Here is a 17,591-nt window from a genome sequence, read left to right on the forward strand (position 1 = left end):
CGCAACACCTCCCTCACACCCCACCCCCGCCACAACCGCCCTAAAAGAATACCCCCTCGTCCTCACATACCACCCCACCAACCTCCTGTACAACGCGTCATCCTCTGACACTTCCGCCATCTACAATCCGACCCCACCACCCAAGACATTTTTCCATCCCCACCCGTCCTCCTTCCGGAGAGACCACTCTCTCCATGAGTCCCTTGTCCGCTCCACACTCCCCTCCAACCCCACCACACCTGGCACCTTCCCCTGCAACCGCAGGAAGTGCTACACTTGCCCCCACACCTCCTCTCTCACCCCCATCCCAGGCCCCAAGATGACTTTCCATATTAAGCACATGTTTACCTGCACATCTGCCAATGTGGTATACTGTATCCGCTGTGGCTTCCTCTATATTGGGGAAACCAAGCGGAGGCTTGGGGACCCCTTTGCAGAACACCTCCGCTCGGTTCGCAATAAACAACTGCACCTCCCAGTCGCAAACCATTTCCACTCCCCCTCCTATTCTTTAGATGACATGTCCATCATGGGCCTCCTGCAGTGCCACAATGATGCCATCTGAGGGTTGCAGAAACAGCAACTCACATTCCACTTGGGAACCCTGCAGCCCAATGATATCAATGTGGATAATAAAATGTGAGGCTGGATGAACACAGCAGGCCAAGCAGCATCTCAGGAGCACAAAAGCTGACGTTTCGGGCCTAGACCCTTCATCAGAGAGGGGGATGGGGAGAGGGAACTGGAATAAATAGGGAGAGAGGGGGAGGCGGACCGAAGATGGAGAGTAAAGAAGATAGGTGGAGAGGGTGTAGGTGGGGAGGTAGGGAGGGAATAGGTCAGTCCAGGGAAGACGGACAGGTCAAGGAGGTGGGATGAGGTTAGTAGGTAGCTGGGGGTGCGGCTTGGGGTGGGAGGAAGGGATGGGTGAGAGGAAGAACCGGTTAGGGAGGCAGAGACAGGTTGGACTGGTTTTGGGATGCAGTGGGTGGGGGGGAAGAGCTGGGCTGGTTGTGTGGTGCAGTGGGGGGAGGGGACGAATTGGGCTGGTTTAGGGATGCAGTAGGGGAAGGGGAGATTTTGAAACTGGTGAAGTCCACATTGACACCATCAGGCTGCAGGGTTCCCAAGCAGAATATGAGTTGCTGTTCCTGCAACCTTCGGGTGGCATCATTGTGGCACTGCAGGAGGCCCACTGCACCACACAACCAGCCCAGCTCTTCCCCCCCCACCCACTGCATCCCAAAACCAGTCCAACCTGTCTCTGCCTCCCTAACCGGTTCTTCCTCTCACCCATCCCTTCCTCCCACCCCAAGCCGCACCCCCAGCTACCTACTAACCTCATCCCACCTCCTTGACCTGTCCGTCTTCCCTGGACTGACCTATCCCCTCCCTACCTCCCCACCTACACCCTCTCCACCTATCTTCTTTACTCTCCATCTTCGGTCCGCCTCCCCCTCTCTCCCTATTTATTCCAGTTCCCTCCCCCCATCCCCCTCTCTGATGAAGGGTCTAGGCCCGAAACGTCAGCTTTTGTGCTCCTGAGATGCTGCTTGGCCTGCTGTGTTCATCCAGCCTCACATTTTATTATCCACATTGATATGAGTTGCTGTTCCTGCAACCTTCGGGTGGCATCATTGTGGCAGTTCCTGCACTGCCACAATGATGCCACCCGAAGGTTGCAGGAACAGCAACTCATATTCCGCCTGGGAACCCTGCAGCCATATGGTATCAATGTGGACTTCACCAGTTTCAAAATCTCCCCTTCCCCTACTGCATCCCTAAACAAGCCCAGTGCATCCCCTCCCCCCACTGCACCACACAACCAGCCCAGCTCTTCCCCCCCCCCACCCACTGCATCCCAAAACCAGTCCAACCTGTCTCTGCCTCCCTAACCGGTTCTTCCTCTCACCCATCCCTTCCTCCCACCCCAAGCCGCACCCCCAGCTACCTACTAACCTCATCCCACCTCCTTGACCTGTCCGTCTTCCCTGGACTGACCTATCCCCTCCCTACCTCCCCACCTACACCCTCTCCACCTATCTTCTTTACTCTCCATCTTCGGTCCGCCTCCCCCTCTCTCCCTATTTATTCCAGTTCCCTCCCCCCATCCCCCTCTCTGATGAAGGGTCTAGGCCCGAAACGTCAGCTTTTGTGCTCCTGAGATGCTGCTTGGCCTGCTGTGTTCATCCAGCCTCACATTTTATTATCTTGGAATCTCCAGCATCTGCAGTTCCCATTATCTCTGATATCAATGTGGACTTCACCAGCTTCAAAATCTCCCCTTCCCCCACCGCATCCCAAAACCAGCCCAGTTCATCCCCTCCCCCCACTGCACCACACAACCAGCCCAGCTCTTCCCCCCCACCCACTGCATCCCAAAACCAGTCCAACCTGTCTCTGCCTCCCCAACCGGTTCTTCCTCTCACCCATCCCTTCCTCCCACCCCAAGCCGCACTCCCAGCTACCTACTAACCTCATCCCACCTCCTTGACCTGTCCGTCTTCCCTGGACTGACCTATCCCCTCCCTACCTCCCCACCTACACTCTCTCCACCTATCTTCTTTACTCTCCATCTTCGGTCCGCCTCCCCCTCTCTCCCTATTTATTCCAGTTCCCTCTCCCCATCCCCCTCTCTGATGAAGGGTCTAGGCCCGAAACGTCAGCTTTTGTGCTCCTGAGACGCTGCTGGGCCTGCTGTGTTCATCCAGCCTCACGTTTTGTTATCTTTGACCTTGCGGCTCTTCCATTTGCCACATCCAGCCCTGGACATAGAGTGGGGCCCTTCAACGGGAGCTCAAGACAGGAGGAGCGGTCAGAGCCTCTCAAGGATGAGGGCCGAGAAGGCTGTATTAACCGAGTATGGATCCGGCCGGTGGATCCCGATCACTTGGTGCCCGCATCAGGATCTCTTCAGCAGAAAACGGCACCGAAAACGGAGATAGGAGCTCTGCGCATGTCCCACTGTGGCAGCCGTGCGCATGTGTAGAAGGTATTGTCGGATTGAGGCGTCCGCGCGCATGTGCGGAAAGCGCTGTCTGATTGGCCCAGTTGTGCGCATGTGCGGGAGGCGCAGGCTAATTGGATAGCCATGCATTTGCGCAGCGGGTGTAGTCTGCTCTGAGTATGGAGGGAGGCCTAGTGCAGTCATTAATAGGTGTGCTGGCCGACGTCTCCAGTTAATTACTCCAGAGCCGCACAGAATTCTCTCCCTGAAATATTTAACCATTTTGTTTTGCTTTCACCCATATTTTTTCAACTCATGATCATCCCTAGTCCTGCCTCGTCCACAACGCCAGGGGTATTGGCAGCAAACTCTCCTGATTAAGCCACCGCCTTGAAGGAGGTGGAGCCAGCCTTTCTGTTCCTAATCACCTGGCTGGATATTTAGGGGAAGGTAAGAACTGTATGACACACAGCATATTTGAATAGTGTATGAGTGACTAGCTGGTCAGATATCCAGTTCACCCAGAAACGTGCGGTTATACGGTATGTGGGTGATATGGATCAAGACAGAATTTGTGAATAATTCCAAGTTTCTGTTGAAAAGCTGTTGATGGAAATTGACAGCCACGTTCTTATGACAAGAGAGTTGCAGTGGGAGAGAGATTCCCTGAGATTGGTCCCAAGGGAGGAGGGTAACCTCTTCAGGTTAGTCATCCCTGGAAGAGGCTTCTCAGCTCAGGGAATCTGTCCCACTGCAACTCTCTTGTCCTACCTACTAACCTCATCCCACCTCCTTGACCTGTCCGTCCTCCCTGGACTGACCTGTCCCCTCACTACCTCCCCACCCATACTCTCCTCTCCACCTATCTTCTCCTCTATCTATCTTCGGTCCGCCTCCCCCCTTTCCCTATTTATTTCAGAATCCTCTCCCCATCCCCCTCTCTGATGAAGGGTCTAGGCCCGAAATATCAGCTTTTGTGCTCCTGAGATGCTGCCTGGCCTGCTGTGTTCATCCAGCTTCACACTTTGTTATCTTGCCTTCCTAACTGCTTGCTGCACCTGCCGTTCTGCTTTCATTGACTGATGTACAAGGGTGCCCAGATCTCTCTACATTCTCGCACTTCCCAATGTAGTATCATTTAATAATACGCTTAGTTTCTGTTTTACACATATGAGCATACAACTTCAAATTTAGCCACTGTGCTATATCTGCCTTATGTTTGCAGATCATGGAAACCTTACAGTATGGAAGCTGGCCATTCAGCCCATTGAATCCAAACCAACCCTCCAAAGAGCATCACATGCAAAGCTACCACTGCCCTAGTCCTGAACTCCTGCATTTCCCATGGCTGATCCACTTAGCATGCACATTCCTGTATGCTATAGGCAATTTAGCATGGCCAGTCCACCTAACGTGCACATCTTTGGTCTGTCGGAAGAAACTGGAGCACTGGCAGGAAACCCCCACAGACACAGGGAGAATGTGCAAACTGTACCGCAATTGGTGTACCGCAAGGTACTTGTTGGTGTTGGGTCCACTGCTGTTTGTCATTTTTATAAATGACCTGGATGAGGGTGTAGAAGGGTGTTAGTAAATTTGCAGACGACACTAAGGTCGGTGGAGTTGTGGATAGTGACGAAGGATGCTGTAGGTTGCAGAGAGACATAGATAAGCTGCAGAGCTGGGCTGAGAGGTGGCAAATGGAGTTTAATGCAGACAAGTGTGAGGTGATGCACCTCGGTAGGAGTAACCGGAAGGCGAAGTACTCGGCTAATGGTAAGATTCTTAGTAGTGTAGATGAGCAGAGAGATCTCGGTGTCCGTGTACACAGATACTTGAAAGTTGCCACCCAGGTTGACAGGGCTGTTAAGAAGGCATACAGTGTTTTAGCTTTTATTAATAGAGGGATCGAGTTCCGGAACCAAGAGGTTATGGTGAAGCTGTACAAAACTCTGGTGCAGCCGCACTTGGAGTATTGTGTACAGTTCTGGTCACCGCATTATAAGAAGGATGTGGAAGCTTTGGAAAGGGTGCAGAGGAGATTTACTAGGATGTTGCCTGGTATGGAGGGAAGGTCTTACGAGGAAAGGCTGAGGGACTTGAGGCTGTTTTCATTAGAGAGAAGAAGGTTGAGAGGTGACTTAATTGAAACATATAAAATAATCAGAGGGTTAGATAGGATGGATAGGGAGATCCTTTTTCCTAGGATGGTGACGGTGAACATGAGGGGGCATAGCTTTAAATTGAGGGGTGAAAGATATAGGACAGATGTCAGAGGTAGTTTCTTTACTCAGAGTAGTAAGGGAATGGAACGCTTTGCCTGCAACGGTAGTAGATTCGCCAACTTTAGGTACATTTAAGTCGTCATTGGATAAGCATATGGACGTACATGGAATAGTGTAGGTTAGATGGGCTTGAGATCGGTATGACACGTCGGCACAACATCGAGGGCTGAAGGGCCTTTTCTGTGCTGTAATGTTCTATGTAAATAGAACATAGAACATAGAACATAGAACAGTACAGCACAGAACAGGCGGAAGGTGGAATCTAACCTGGGTCCCTGGCTCTGTGAGGCAGCAGTGCTAACTCTGAGCCACCCACCCAATTTTTCCATGTCATCTTGAACATTCCTTGCATCTTCCTCACAAGCTTCAATCCTCCCAGTTTAGTGCCGTCAACAAACTTGAAAATATTGCATTTGATTCTGTCATCCAGGCCATTTATACATATTGTGAATAGCTGGGGTCTAAGCACTGATTCTTGTAGTATCCCACTCCTTGCCACTTGAGAATAGAACCATTTATTCCCACTCTGTTTCCTGTCTGTTAATGTATTAACCCCATCCCATGTTCTTTTTTGAAAGAAACAAAGAATGTAGATGCTGGAAAACAGAAACAAAATCAGAAATTGCTGGAAAAACCAAGCAGATCTGACAATATCTGTGGAGAGACTCTTCTTCAAAACTGGACCAAAACTTCATTGGACCCGAAACATCATTTTCTGCTTTCTTTCCACGTATCGGTTAGATCTGGGTTTTTCCAAGAATTTCTGATTTTTTTCCACGTTCTTTAATTTTGCTCACTAACTTGATTTGAACGGCCTTATCCAAAGCAATATGAAAATTCAAATACACCACATCCACTGATTTCTCCCTTATCTATTCTACTAGTTACATTCTCAAAAGCTCTGGTGGATTTGTTAAGAAAGATTTGCCCTTCATAAATCTTGCTGACTTTGGTCAATCCCGTTAGTCTTTTTAAATGTTCTGTTTTCATTTAGACTAACATTAGACTAACTGATCTTTTATTCTTTTTGTCCCCCCTCCTTTTTTAAATAATGGAGTTAAATTTGCCATCTTCCAAACTGTAGGAACTGATCCAGAGTTTATAGAATTTTGGAAGATCACCTCTAATACATCTAGTATTTCCTGGGTCACTTCCTTCAGTATTTTGGGATGTTGATTATGATGCCTTCAATGATTTGTCAGTCTTTAACCCCATTAATTTCCAAACACCATCTTCTCCCTAGTACTGATTTCCTTCAATTCCTCCTCCTCCTCACTGGATCCTTTGTCCCTAATATTTCTTGGAGGTTATTTGTGTCCTCTTCTGTGATGATAGAACCCAAGCACTGTATTTCTTCAATTCCACCATTTCTTTGTTTCCCCGTTATGATATCCTTGGCTTCTGACTGTAACGGAGCTATATTAGTTTTTTACTTCATATTTATAGAAACGCCTAGGGTCAGTTTCCATGTTCCCTGCAGTTTTACTTTCAAACTTCATCTTTTTCCCCCCATCATGATTGAACCTTTCACTGAATTCTGAAATGCTCCCAATCCTTAGGCTTGCTTTTGTATTTTTGCAAATTTTATGTCTCAACTCAGATCTAATAAAATAATAAGTAAGCTGTGGTTGAGCCACCTTTCTTCTGTTATTTTTGTGCCAGACAGAAATGAATATTTGTTATATTTCATACACACCTTCAAATATGAACCATTGCCTGTGTACCATCAACCTTGTCAGTAAGTTTCCTCAATCCATCTTTACTAATGCACATCTGCTACAGTAATCGTTCCTGAATCTGCATAAAAGGATGCTAGTTTCTGATTTGATAACTTTACTTGCCATCTTAATGAAGAATTCTACCTTATGATGGTTGTTCTTCCCCAAGGGACCCTGCATAATGTAATTTATTTGTTTTACAGTACCCAGTCTAGAATAACATGTTCTCTGGTTCCTCAATGATTTTCAGACCAATACATTCATGTATATACTCCAGGAAATCTTTGTCCACAATATCAATCAATACATAAATTAAAGTCATCCATGATTATATGATAGTGATTTATTGTTTACTTAAAATGCCGCCTCACCACCTTTACCTTCAGACTGTCTTCTCCTCAATTTGAATACCCTTCAATTTTCATTTCCCATCCTTCGTGTCCTGGAGCCATGGCTCTGTAGTTGCACCTATATCATAACTGCTTGTATGTATTCGTAATGCTTATTCCTCAACTTTTTGGTGAATTCTGTGTGCGTTAAGGCATCAAGGCTTTAGACTTGTCTTTTTAACCCTGTTTGTCTCCTTTCTAGTTTCTAACTACATATCTACTCTCTTATTAAAAAAAACTCCCAACATTGTGAGTTTACCCTTCCTATTCCTGGCTCCACCCATAATGCCTCACTGTAAAATCCCTCCGATGTGTCCTCCCTCAACGCAGCTATGATGTGATCCCTAATCAGCAATGCAACTCCCCCACCCCTTCTGTTTCCCTTTCAGTCCCATCTAAAACAGCAATATCCTGGAATGTTAAGCTGCCAGTCCTGCCCCTGCTTTAACTGTTTCTCTGAAATGGCGATGACATCACAATTCCATGCAGTAATCCATGCTCTTAGTTCATCCGTATTACCTGTCATACGTTTTGCCTTGAAGTAAATGCACTCCAGACCTCCAGTCCCTCTGAGCCCCACAACTTCCTGCTCTTACTCTGTGATACATATCTCAGTCTCTTCTTTGTCCGGAGTCCCTGCACTTACTAGCCTGTTGTTCCAGCTCCCACACCCCTGCCACACCAGTTTTAAACCCTCCTGAACATCTCTAGCAAATCTCCCACCCAGGATATTGGTACTAGCATTTAGTTGAGACTGAACCATGCTTGAAGTTCAGAGGTACTTTGGTGGACAGGTTGATTCTTTGAAATTGGAAATTTGTCACTGCTCTGAGAATGGTCAAATATACACTTTTTTCCATTGACTCTCCAGTGATACTAAATGAAGATTCAAATCTGAAAAGAAGGTTCAGAACTTTTAAAGTTTACCTGATGATCGAAGGATTTTCTCCCTATTTGTATTTACCAAGCCAAATGATAAATTCTGAGATCAACCTATTTTCAGAAAAACAATGTGAATGTCAAGCAAGAACCTGCCATAATACCCTTGTTGAACAAAATCCGTCACTGTGTGTCTTGAAAATTACAATTGCCCCAGCATCCAGATGCATTGCAATACTTTTCAAAATTATGATGTTTTGGATGTGAGTTTGCTCGCTGAGCTGGAAGGTTAGTTTTCAGACGTTTCGTCACCATTCTAGGTAACATCATCAGTGAGCCTCCGACGGAGCGCTGGTGCTATGTCCCGCTTTCTATTTATCTGGGTTGGTGATGTCATTTCCTGTTCTTTTTTCTCAGGGGATGGTAGAGCCAATCTACCCCTGAGAAAAAGAACAGGAAATGACATCACCAATGCAGGAAATGACATCACCAACCCAAGGAAACCTAACCAGATAAACAGAAAGCGGGACATAACACCAGCGCTGCTTCGGAGGCTCACTGATGATGTTACCTAGAATGGTGACGAAACGTCTGGAAACTAACCTTCCAGCTCAGCGAGCAAACTCACATCCAGAACCTGAACCTGAGCTACAAATCTTCTCAAAACTCGTTATTAAGTTTTGCCAGTCATCCAGCAGGGTGGTAGAAATGGTCACGTCGCTGGTCCAGCAACCCTGAACCCCAGCCAAATATTCTTGATGACCTGGGTTTGATTACCACCATAGCAGATGGTGATTCTGATTTCAATAAAAATTGAAATCAAAACTTAGCCGAATGGTAACCATTTAACCACTGTTGATTGTCATAAAAACAGCCCTTTAGGAAGGGAAATCTGCCGTTCATGGCCTGACTACATAAATCCCCAGATCCATGGCAATTTTAAATTCACTTATGGGACATGGCATTGCTGGCTGGCCAGCATTTATTGTCTGTCCTTATTTGCCTTTTGGAAGGTGCTGGTGAGCTGCCTTCTTGAACTGCTGCAGTCTGTATTCTGTAGATAGACCCACAATGACCTTAGGGAGGGAATTCCAGGATTTTGACTCAACAGTTAAGGACAAGATGTATTTCCAAGTCAGGATGCTGAGTGGCTTGGAGAAGAAATTGCAGGTGACAGTGTATCTATGTATCTGCTGCCCTTCTCCTAGAAGGAAGTGGTTGAGAATTTGGAAGGAGCAGCCTATGGATCGATGATGAATTTCTGCAGTGCATCTTGTAGATAATGCACACTACTGTTACTGAGCACCGGTGGTGGAAGGAGTGGATGCTTGTGGACGTCTGATGACTGCAAGTGCAGGACGTGCGTCCAATTTCAGGTCCTGTCAAACTGTATGTATTGGTTGGAGCAGCAGTTGAACACAGTAGGAGCGTGCAGGAGGCAGAATGCATTATAGACAGGAATTTTAAAGATATGGTCACACTCAAGGTTCAGGCAGTTAGATGGGTGACCATAAGAGGGGCAGAGAGACAGTGCAGGAGTCTCGTGTGACTATTCCCGTCTCTAAAAAGTAAACTGTTTCGGATAATGTTGGGGGGCATGGCCACAGCAGCAGCCAGAATAGGGGCACCGTCGTTCTCTCTGGTACTGCAAAGTGGGTGCCAAAGTGCAGAAGAGCAGTAGTAATAGAGGACCCTATAGTCAGGGGCACAGATAAGCATTTCTGTGGCTGGAAAAGAGACTTCAGGATGATTTTTTTGCTTCTCTGATACCAGGAACAAGAATGTCTCTGTCTCTGAGTGGGTGTGGGTCATTTTCAAAAGGGAGGATGAGCAGCCAGAGGATGTGGTACACATTAGTATGAACAGCATAGGCAGGAGGAGTGACAAGATCCTGCAAAGGGTATTTGGAGAATTAGGTAGTAAATTGAAAAGCAGGACCTTCAGGGTTGTAATCTTGGGATTTTGTCCTGTGTCACATGCCTGTGAGGACAGGAATAGGAACAGGAAGATAGTACAGCTGAATGTGCCAAACAGATGGTGTAGGAGGGAGGTCTTCAGGTATGTGGATCATTGAGAATCTTCCAGGGCAGGAGGGACATGTACAAGAAGGGTGAGTTATACCTAAACTGGAGGGTCACCAATATCCTGGAGGGGAGGTTTGTTAGTGTCACTTGAGAGAATTTATTACTGAGCTGATGCTGCTTGATAAAACTGTTGATGACACCTTCCACCACTGACTGATGATCAAGAGAAGACTAATGGAGCAGTGATTGGTCAATTTGGATTTGCCCTTTTTTTTAGTGTTAATGACAGACCTGGGCAACTTTCCATATTTCAGGTAGATGCCAATGTTATAAATGTGGTGGAAGATTTTTGTGGCAAGTTCTGAAGTACAAATCATCAATACTATTGCCAGAACGTTGTCAGGGCCCATAGCCTTTGCAGTACTCAGTGGCTCCAACCATTTCTTGATAACACATGGAATGAACTTCAGTGGCTGAAGACTCACATCTCTGATGCGGGGGCCCTGTGGAGGTGGTGGAGATGGATCTTCCATTTGAGCATTTCTGGCTGAAGATTTGTTAGTGTCGAGCTGGTCTGTCCCATCATCAAGGATAGGGATATTTGAGTCTTCACTCTTGATGGTTGACTCTTAACTACCCTGTGGACAATTAAGATGGGCAATAAATGCTGGCCTAGCCTGCAACATCTGCAGCACAATTGATTTTTTTTTAGAAAGTCTCTATACGAGGGTTCTGATTTACAAATGTCCAGTTTATGAACACGATCCTGTACAGGGTTGTGAAGTTAAAGATTCAGCTTATGAATATTTCCACCTAGATAGGACAGATTTTTACTTTATTTTTTCCTATGTTGTGTTCTGATTTATGTATAAATCAACTTGCAAATGGACTTGAAGGGAACCCATTCGCAACCTGGACATTACCTGTAATCCTCACAACTCATGAGACCTGTGATCCTCTATTTCTGAGATTTCCTGCATTCTCACTTTCAATTGCTCAACTATTGGAGATGTTAGCTTTAGTGCCGAAATGCTATGCTTTGGAATCTTCTCCCGACATTTTTATGTCTTTCTCACCCCCTTCCCTCTTTAAGACACTCTTTGACACCTGAACTAAATTCTACTTTCACTACATGTCATATCTAACTTTATAATGTTCCTCTAAAGCAAAATGGAATGTTTCTTTATGTTGAAGGTGCTGTATAAAAATAAGTAGTTGTCATTTTTCAACACATCAACATCTAGCTAAAGCTATTAATTTCTGTCTCCCAAGCACGCACAAAGACTTTCGTATTGTGCCCCACCTAATCTCATGCACATGCCTATCAGGGAGAGCTGAACGAAGTTCTTAGGATACAGTTATCAATATAGTGCTTGGTGACAGTAGCTATTAAGAGTGTAGACTGAGTACGTTCAGTGTTCAAAGACACAGTAACTGCTCTAAGGCTAGTTTGTTTCTTGGGTTCCTTCTCCTAACAGGAAGCAGATACATTTCACATACCTAATGTTCCAATATTTGAGGAAGTGAGGGATCATTAAAAGAAACAAGTTACCATTCTTTAACTTTTTGTAAGAGGCCCTGAAGTTAAGGTTTGGTCCATTATTTTGCCTCCCATTTTCTGCCTGTTGGTCTCCAAATCTTGATGGTGTTGTCAGAACTTAAGTGGATTCCAGAGATTCTCCTTCCTCACAAAGTGAGGAAGTGAAGCTAATTAGGCAGGTCAGTTCTGGAAATACTCAGGTGTGGTTACCAAGTTAAAGTGTTCAAATTAAAACAACTTTGCCTTGATCATTATAATGAAAGGTTTTTCTTAAACTGGAGATGTCGCAGCTAAATGCTCCTGAAGTTTATTAATAATTTGATAGCTATTTTTGATCCATTAGAATGGTAACTGTGAATAAGGCAACCCAGCTACTCAAGATCTTAAAAAGAGTTACACTATGAAAGTGCTTTTGTTTAAATGTCTTATAACCTAACAGTTTGTTGTATCCCTGAATGCTGTACTGGATTATTCTGTTGAGAATATTGTGGCTAAAGTTCTACATTAAGTGTAAATAGTTCAACAACAATGTTACTGTTAGTGGTTCTGTATCTTTTTATCCATTGAAAGTTTGTACCGTATGTCATTTAAATTAGTTCTCCTGGGTATTGTTTAATAAGCAGATAATTAGCTCATCTCCCAATGTAACACACTAATAGACTGCTATTTATTAGGTTTGACCTGTGCAAAAGGCTGAAGTGTCTTCAATATCTTCCCTTGTACAGATGTTTACAGTCAAATAATCATCTACAGTGAGAGAGATTAAATTTATCTAGCATTGTTTGGTCATTGACATTTATGTGTAGTATCAACCTCCATACTATTTGCTTTGTCCATTCCCTGTGATGGAAGTGGGGAGGTTCCACAGTCTCACCACTGTCTAGGTAAAGAGGCTTCTTCTGAATTCATGGTTGGATTTCTTACTGACTGTCTTAGATTGCTGTCTTCACACTTGCCCATGAGTGAATTAGTGGAAAGAATGGCAGGCCAATTAACTGATCCAATGGTAAGGGCTAAACGAGAATTTAATCAGTTTTCACAACCCATGGGACGAGGGATGGTACACCATCCCTCAGTGCAGGTGGTATCCTACTGGAACTTTACCCAAAATAAATGGTGTAGATTTTGACATTGGATTCTGCTGTACAGAAACAACTTCCCTTGTGTGTTTTGATTTACCAAATTTTGTTGGATGTGAACTGCGGTCGCCGATCCATCAGTGCAAATGATAAACCCACCGTTGAATGATAAATGCAGATGATCTTAAACTCTCAAAGCATCAAAGTTACTTACTCTTCTACCTTTTTTCAGTACTGGACACAATCTGAGACCCACACTGTTGGTGAACATGGCAGCTGTCCTCTGGCGGAAGCTGCTCAGAAGAATCTGCGACCGTCGAACATATTTAAAACCCAGTGGGTATGGTGAAGTGAGAAACCCTGAAAAAAAGGTAAAGGGAGTTAATAACAAGCAAGGTGCAAGGTATGGCCAGACCACCTTCTGCTTGTCCAAGGATGCCTCTGGGTTAGTGGACTATAAAATTAATTCTAACCCAGCAGCTTACAGCAGCACCAAAAGGAGGCCAAAGCAGAATGTTTCCAATGAGCTGGATGATTACAGTGATGATTTGTCCCTTTTACCGGAAAATATTCCATCCAACGTGGGAATTAAACGAGTGTGTAACACCTATACAGTGACATGCTCTCGCCGCCTGTCCAGTGTCAGGAACACTCTGCTGGAACTGGCCAACAATAAATCTGATGAGCTGCAGTACACCGCTGGTCAGTGGCCTGCCAACTCAAAGCAGAAGCAGGACATGGACATTGTAGAGATCTACGACACGAAAGAGGACCCTCGTGGCTTTCAGAAACTTAGGGATGCTTACAAGGATCTCTGTTTTGACAGCTCAGAGCAGAGTGAGTCACTATCTGTGGAAGAGGGCCAGAAGATTCTGCGTGATGTCTCCTTCCTGAAGAGTAGCCTGACCCCAGAGAATATTGTGGATTTTTTCTGTCGGCTCAGCAGGCTGCCAGGTGAACAGCAAACAGCGGTAAAGGCAGATTCTCGGTTTGCAATGCTCTGCCGGTACAGCGTCGACAACCGGGCTGCATTCGCGTTGCCGGAGCTCCTCCAGCTTTTCGAAGCCGTGGTCCGCCTTCGGGTTTCCTCACCCCACACGCTGCTGAAGAGCTATGAGTCAGAGTTCTGCCACCGTGTGTGGGACATGGGGTTCAACCAGCTCCTGTTGGTGGCTGACCTGTGGCGCTGTCTGGGACGTGGAGCACCGCACTACATGGAGATCCTGCTCAGCTATACAGCGCTGCGGTGGAAGGAGCTGACCATGCCACAGCTTGTCCAACTCCTGTACGTGATCGGGGAGAACCGCCGGGCCCCTCATGAGCTGATGCAGAAGCTGGAGACGCTACTCTCCGCACACTTGGAGCAGATGAACCTGGAGGAAGTAGGAGCCGTCTGCCTTGGTTTCTTCAAGTCCAAGAATGGGCTTTCTGAGCAGCTGATGAAACAGATTGGTGACAAGGTGGCCACAAGGATGGGCGACATTAGCAATTACAGCTTGGTAAACGTGATGAAAATGTTCCGTTACACCCATGTGGATCACTTGCCTTTCCTACAGCGGCTAGGAGAAGTGGTGCCACAAAGGATTCCCAGCATCGGCACACAAGGAGTCATGCACATCGTGCTGGCGTGTGCGTCCCTACACTTCCGGGAAGAGCGCCTCCTGGAGGCCGCCGCCTCCAAGCTCCCCTCCAAAGTGCACTACTGCAGGAGCAAAGACATCGCCAAGTACCTGTGGACTTTCTCCAGTTTGAACTACGAGCCGGAGAACGCTGAGGTCTTCTTCTCCAGCCTGACCGAGCAGATGCACCGCAAAATGCACGAGTTCCAGCGCTTCCCGGAGCACTTCCTCACCAGCCTGCTGGGCCTGGCTTTTACCGGGAGGTTCTCCCACCATCTCATCGACTTTGCTCTGAGCCCACCGTTTGTCCAGCTAGCGACCATAGAGAGTCCCTTCGAATTGAAGAAAGATCTCTTCACGCTGGATGGGACAGTGGCTATCGAGTGCCACGATTACAGTGGGCACCGCCTCCCCCTTCACTTGCAGCAGGAGGTGTCACAAATGCTGTGGGATTTCGCCAAGCAGGACATCTGCGTGAAGCCAGAGGTACTGGAAGCCGCTGGGCTGCTGCAGGTCATGCTGGGCGGCCCGCAGTTTGTCAAGAACCATCTGATACTGCCTCACACCAGGTCGGCTGATCTCGAGGTGCACTTTGACGCCTCCGGCCAGCCGCTGCCACTTAACCTGGAAGCACTGAGCGAAAAGGCACAGAAACTCGAGTTCAAATTCAGCGGCGTTCCTGTCACAGGCAAATTAATTTCCCAACTTGCAAAATGCAGAGCTGGCAGCTCAACATTAAAAGGTCAGCCTGACCATGTGGCTGAGAGAAAAGCTGTAAGGACCACACAAAATGTGCTCAGAACAGGGGTTGAAGGTGGTGTTCATTCAGGGTTGAATCTAAAGCTGTTTCAAAGTGGAGTGCCCCTAACAGATGGTCTTTTAAACTCATTAACTAATACAAAAATTCCGATAGAGAAAGCTGCCAGCCAGCCTCAGGGCACATCAGAGATTAGAAAACTCGCTATTCAGGTATCCAACCGCAATCAGTACTGCTACGGTACCCACATTCTCCTGGGGTTACACAGTATGAAGAGGAGACAGCTAGTTAAAGCTGGCTATGTGGTGGTAGAACTGCCCCACTGGGAATGGTTCCCATTACTCAAACGAACTCGATCCGAGAAACTGTCCTACTTGCACCAGAAACTCTACAGTTCACTGGATTGAATTAGAGGGGGTGCCTTCCAGAGAGAGGACTTGTCTTTTTTAAAGCTATATTTAATTGCTGAATTTAATACAATAAAAACAGTCTACAGTACTGGTTTTCCATCAAACTCAAACTGATTTGTGATGAAATATTTGCTATTTGGGAGCTGATGCCAGAAGCTGTATTTGAATTGCACAATTGAATTTAGTCAGTCTGCTAATTGAGTTATAGATGTAAATAATTAGCTGTTTGGTTCCAATAAAAAATGCTATTAGGACTTTTTTTAATAGTTTTGTTTCTGCTTACTTTTTACAGTGCTTTGTTTATTTTTCTCCTATCTCAAAGGTCCCCATATCTGCTCGGGTACACTTTTGAACCCTAACAAGTATGTTGGTGAAGTATTTGTTCTTCCACTGTGGAGATTCTAAAGAATTGAGAATGCTATTCTATGGAGAAGGGGAAAACCTCCTGTTAACATAGGAGCTTTACAAAACAGAGCAAGAGTAGACCACATTGTTCCTTGAGCCTGCTGCACAGGTTCTGGGCTTCAACCTCACTTACCTGCCTTTTCTCTCGTTCCGTGTGATTCCAAGAGGCCAAAAGCTCGAACAGTTCATCCACTTCACCAACACCTTCCACCCCAACCTCAAGTTCACCTGGGCCATCTCCAACACATCCCTCACCTTCCTGGACCTCTCAGTCTCCATCTCAGGCAACCAGCTTGTAACTGATGTCCATTTCAAGCCCACCGACTCCCACAGCTACCTAGAATACACCTCCTCCCACCCACCCTCCTGCAAAAATTCCATCCCATATTCCCAATTCCTCCGCCTCCACCGCATCTGCTCCCAGGATGAGGCATTCCACTCCCGCACATCCCAGATATCCAAGTTCTTCAAGGACCAAAACTTTCCCCCCACAGTGGTCAAGAACGCCCTTGACTGCATCTCCCGTATTTCCCGCAACACATCCCTCACACCCCGCCCCTGCAACAACTGCCCCAAGAGGATCCCCCTCATTTTCACACACCACCCCACCAACCTCCGGATACAACGCATCATCCTCCGACACTTCCGCCATCTACAATCCGACCCCACCACCCAAGACAATTTTCCATCCCCACTCTGGAGAGACCACTCTCTCCGTGACTCCCTTGTTCGCTCCACACTGCCCTCCAACCCGACCACACCCGGCACCTTCCCCTGCAACTGCAGGAAGTGCTACACTGTCCCCACACCTCCCCTCTCACCCCATCCCAGGCCTCAAGATGACTTTCCATATTAAGCAGAGGTTCACCTGCACATCTGCCAATGTGGTATACTGTATCCATTGTACCCGGTGTGGCTTCCTCTACATTGGGGAAACCAAGCAGAGGCTTGGGGACTGCTTTGCAGAACACCTCCGCTCGGTTTGCCATAAACAACTGCACCTCCCAGTCGCAAACCATTTCAACTACCCCTCCCATTCTTTAGATGACATGTCCATCATGGGCCTCCTGCAGTGCCACAATGATGCCACCCGAAGGTTGCCGGAACAGCAACTCATATTCCGCTTGGGAACCCTGCAGCCCAATGGTATCAATGTGGACTTCACCAGCTTCAAAATCTCCCCTTCCCCCACCGCATCCCTAAACCAGCCCAGCTCTTCCCCTCCCGCCACTGCATCAAACAACCAGCCCAGCCTGTCTCTGCCTCCCTAACCTGTTCTTCCTCTCACCCATCCCTCCCTCCCACCCCAAGCCGCACCTCCATCTCCTACCTACTAACCTCTTCCCACCTCCTTGACCTGTCCGTCTTCCCTGGACTGACCTATCCCCTCCCTACCTCCCCACCTATACTCTCCTCTCCGCCTATCATCTTTTCGGTTCGCCTCCCCCTCTCTCCCTATTTATTCCAGAACCCTCACCCCACCCCCCTCTCTGATGAAGGCTCTAGGCCCGAAACGTCAGCTTTTGTGCTCCTGAGATG

The 17,591-nt window shown here is 46.9% G+C and overlaps 2 protein-coding genes across 3 annotated transcripts in view; both read left to right on the forward strand.

Moving 5' to 3' along the window:
* The first annotated feature begins 3,280 nt into the window (after positions 1-3,280).
* On the forward strand, positions 3,281-15,890 carry LOC125455411 (FAST kinase domain-containing protein 5, mitochondrial). Its single transcript, XM_059650250.1, has 2 exons — positions 3,281-3,397; positions 13,094-15,890. The coding sequence occupies exon 2, from the start codon at positions 13,131-13,133 to the stop codon at positions 15,642-15,644; it is 2,514 nt and encodes an 837-aa protein (XP_059506233.1). The 5' UTR covers positions 3,281-3,397; positions 13,094-13,130; the 3' UTR covers positions 15,645-15,890.
* The window catches only part of ubox5 (U-box domain containing 5), a 33,821-nt gene continuing 19,510 nt past the window's right edge, over positions 3,281-17,591 (forward strand). For both annotated transcript variants that reach the window (XM_059650256.1, XM_059650259.1), the window contains exon 1: positions 3,281-3,397. The gene's annotated coding sequence lies outside the window, so the exon portion shown is untranslated. The remainder of the gene's footprint in view (positions 3,398-17,591) is intronic.

The sequence above is a fragment of the Stegostoma tigrinum genome, chromosome 1, assembly GCF_030684315.1.
Source record: "Stegostoma tigrinum isolate sSteTig4 chromosome 1, sSteTig4.hap1, whole genome shotgun sequence".
NCBI classification, from domain to species: domain Eukaryota; kingdom Metazoa; phylum Chordata; class Chondrichthyes; order Orectolobiformes; family Stegostomatidae; genus Stegostoma; species Stegostoma tigrinum.

Bases quoted from the DNA above. Each gene is read 5' to 3' on its own strand.
- LOC125455411 (XM_059650250.1), top strand. From the start codon at position 13,131: ATGGCAGCTGTCCTCTGGCGGAAGCTGCTCAGAAGAATCTGCGACCGT.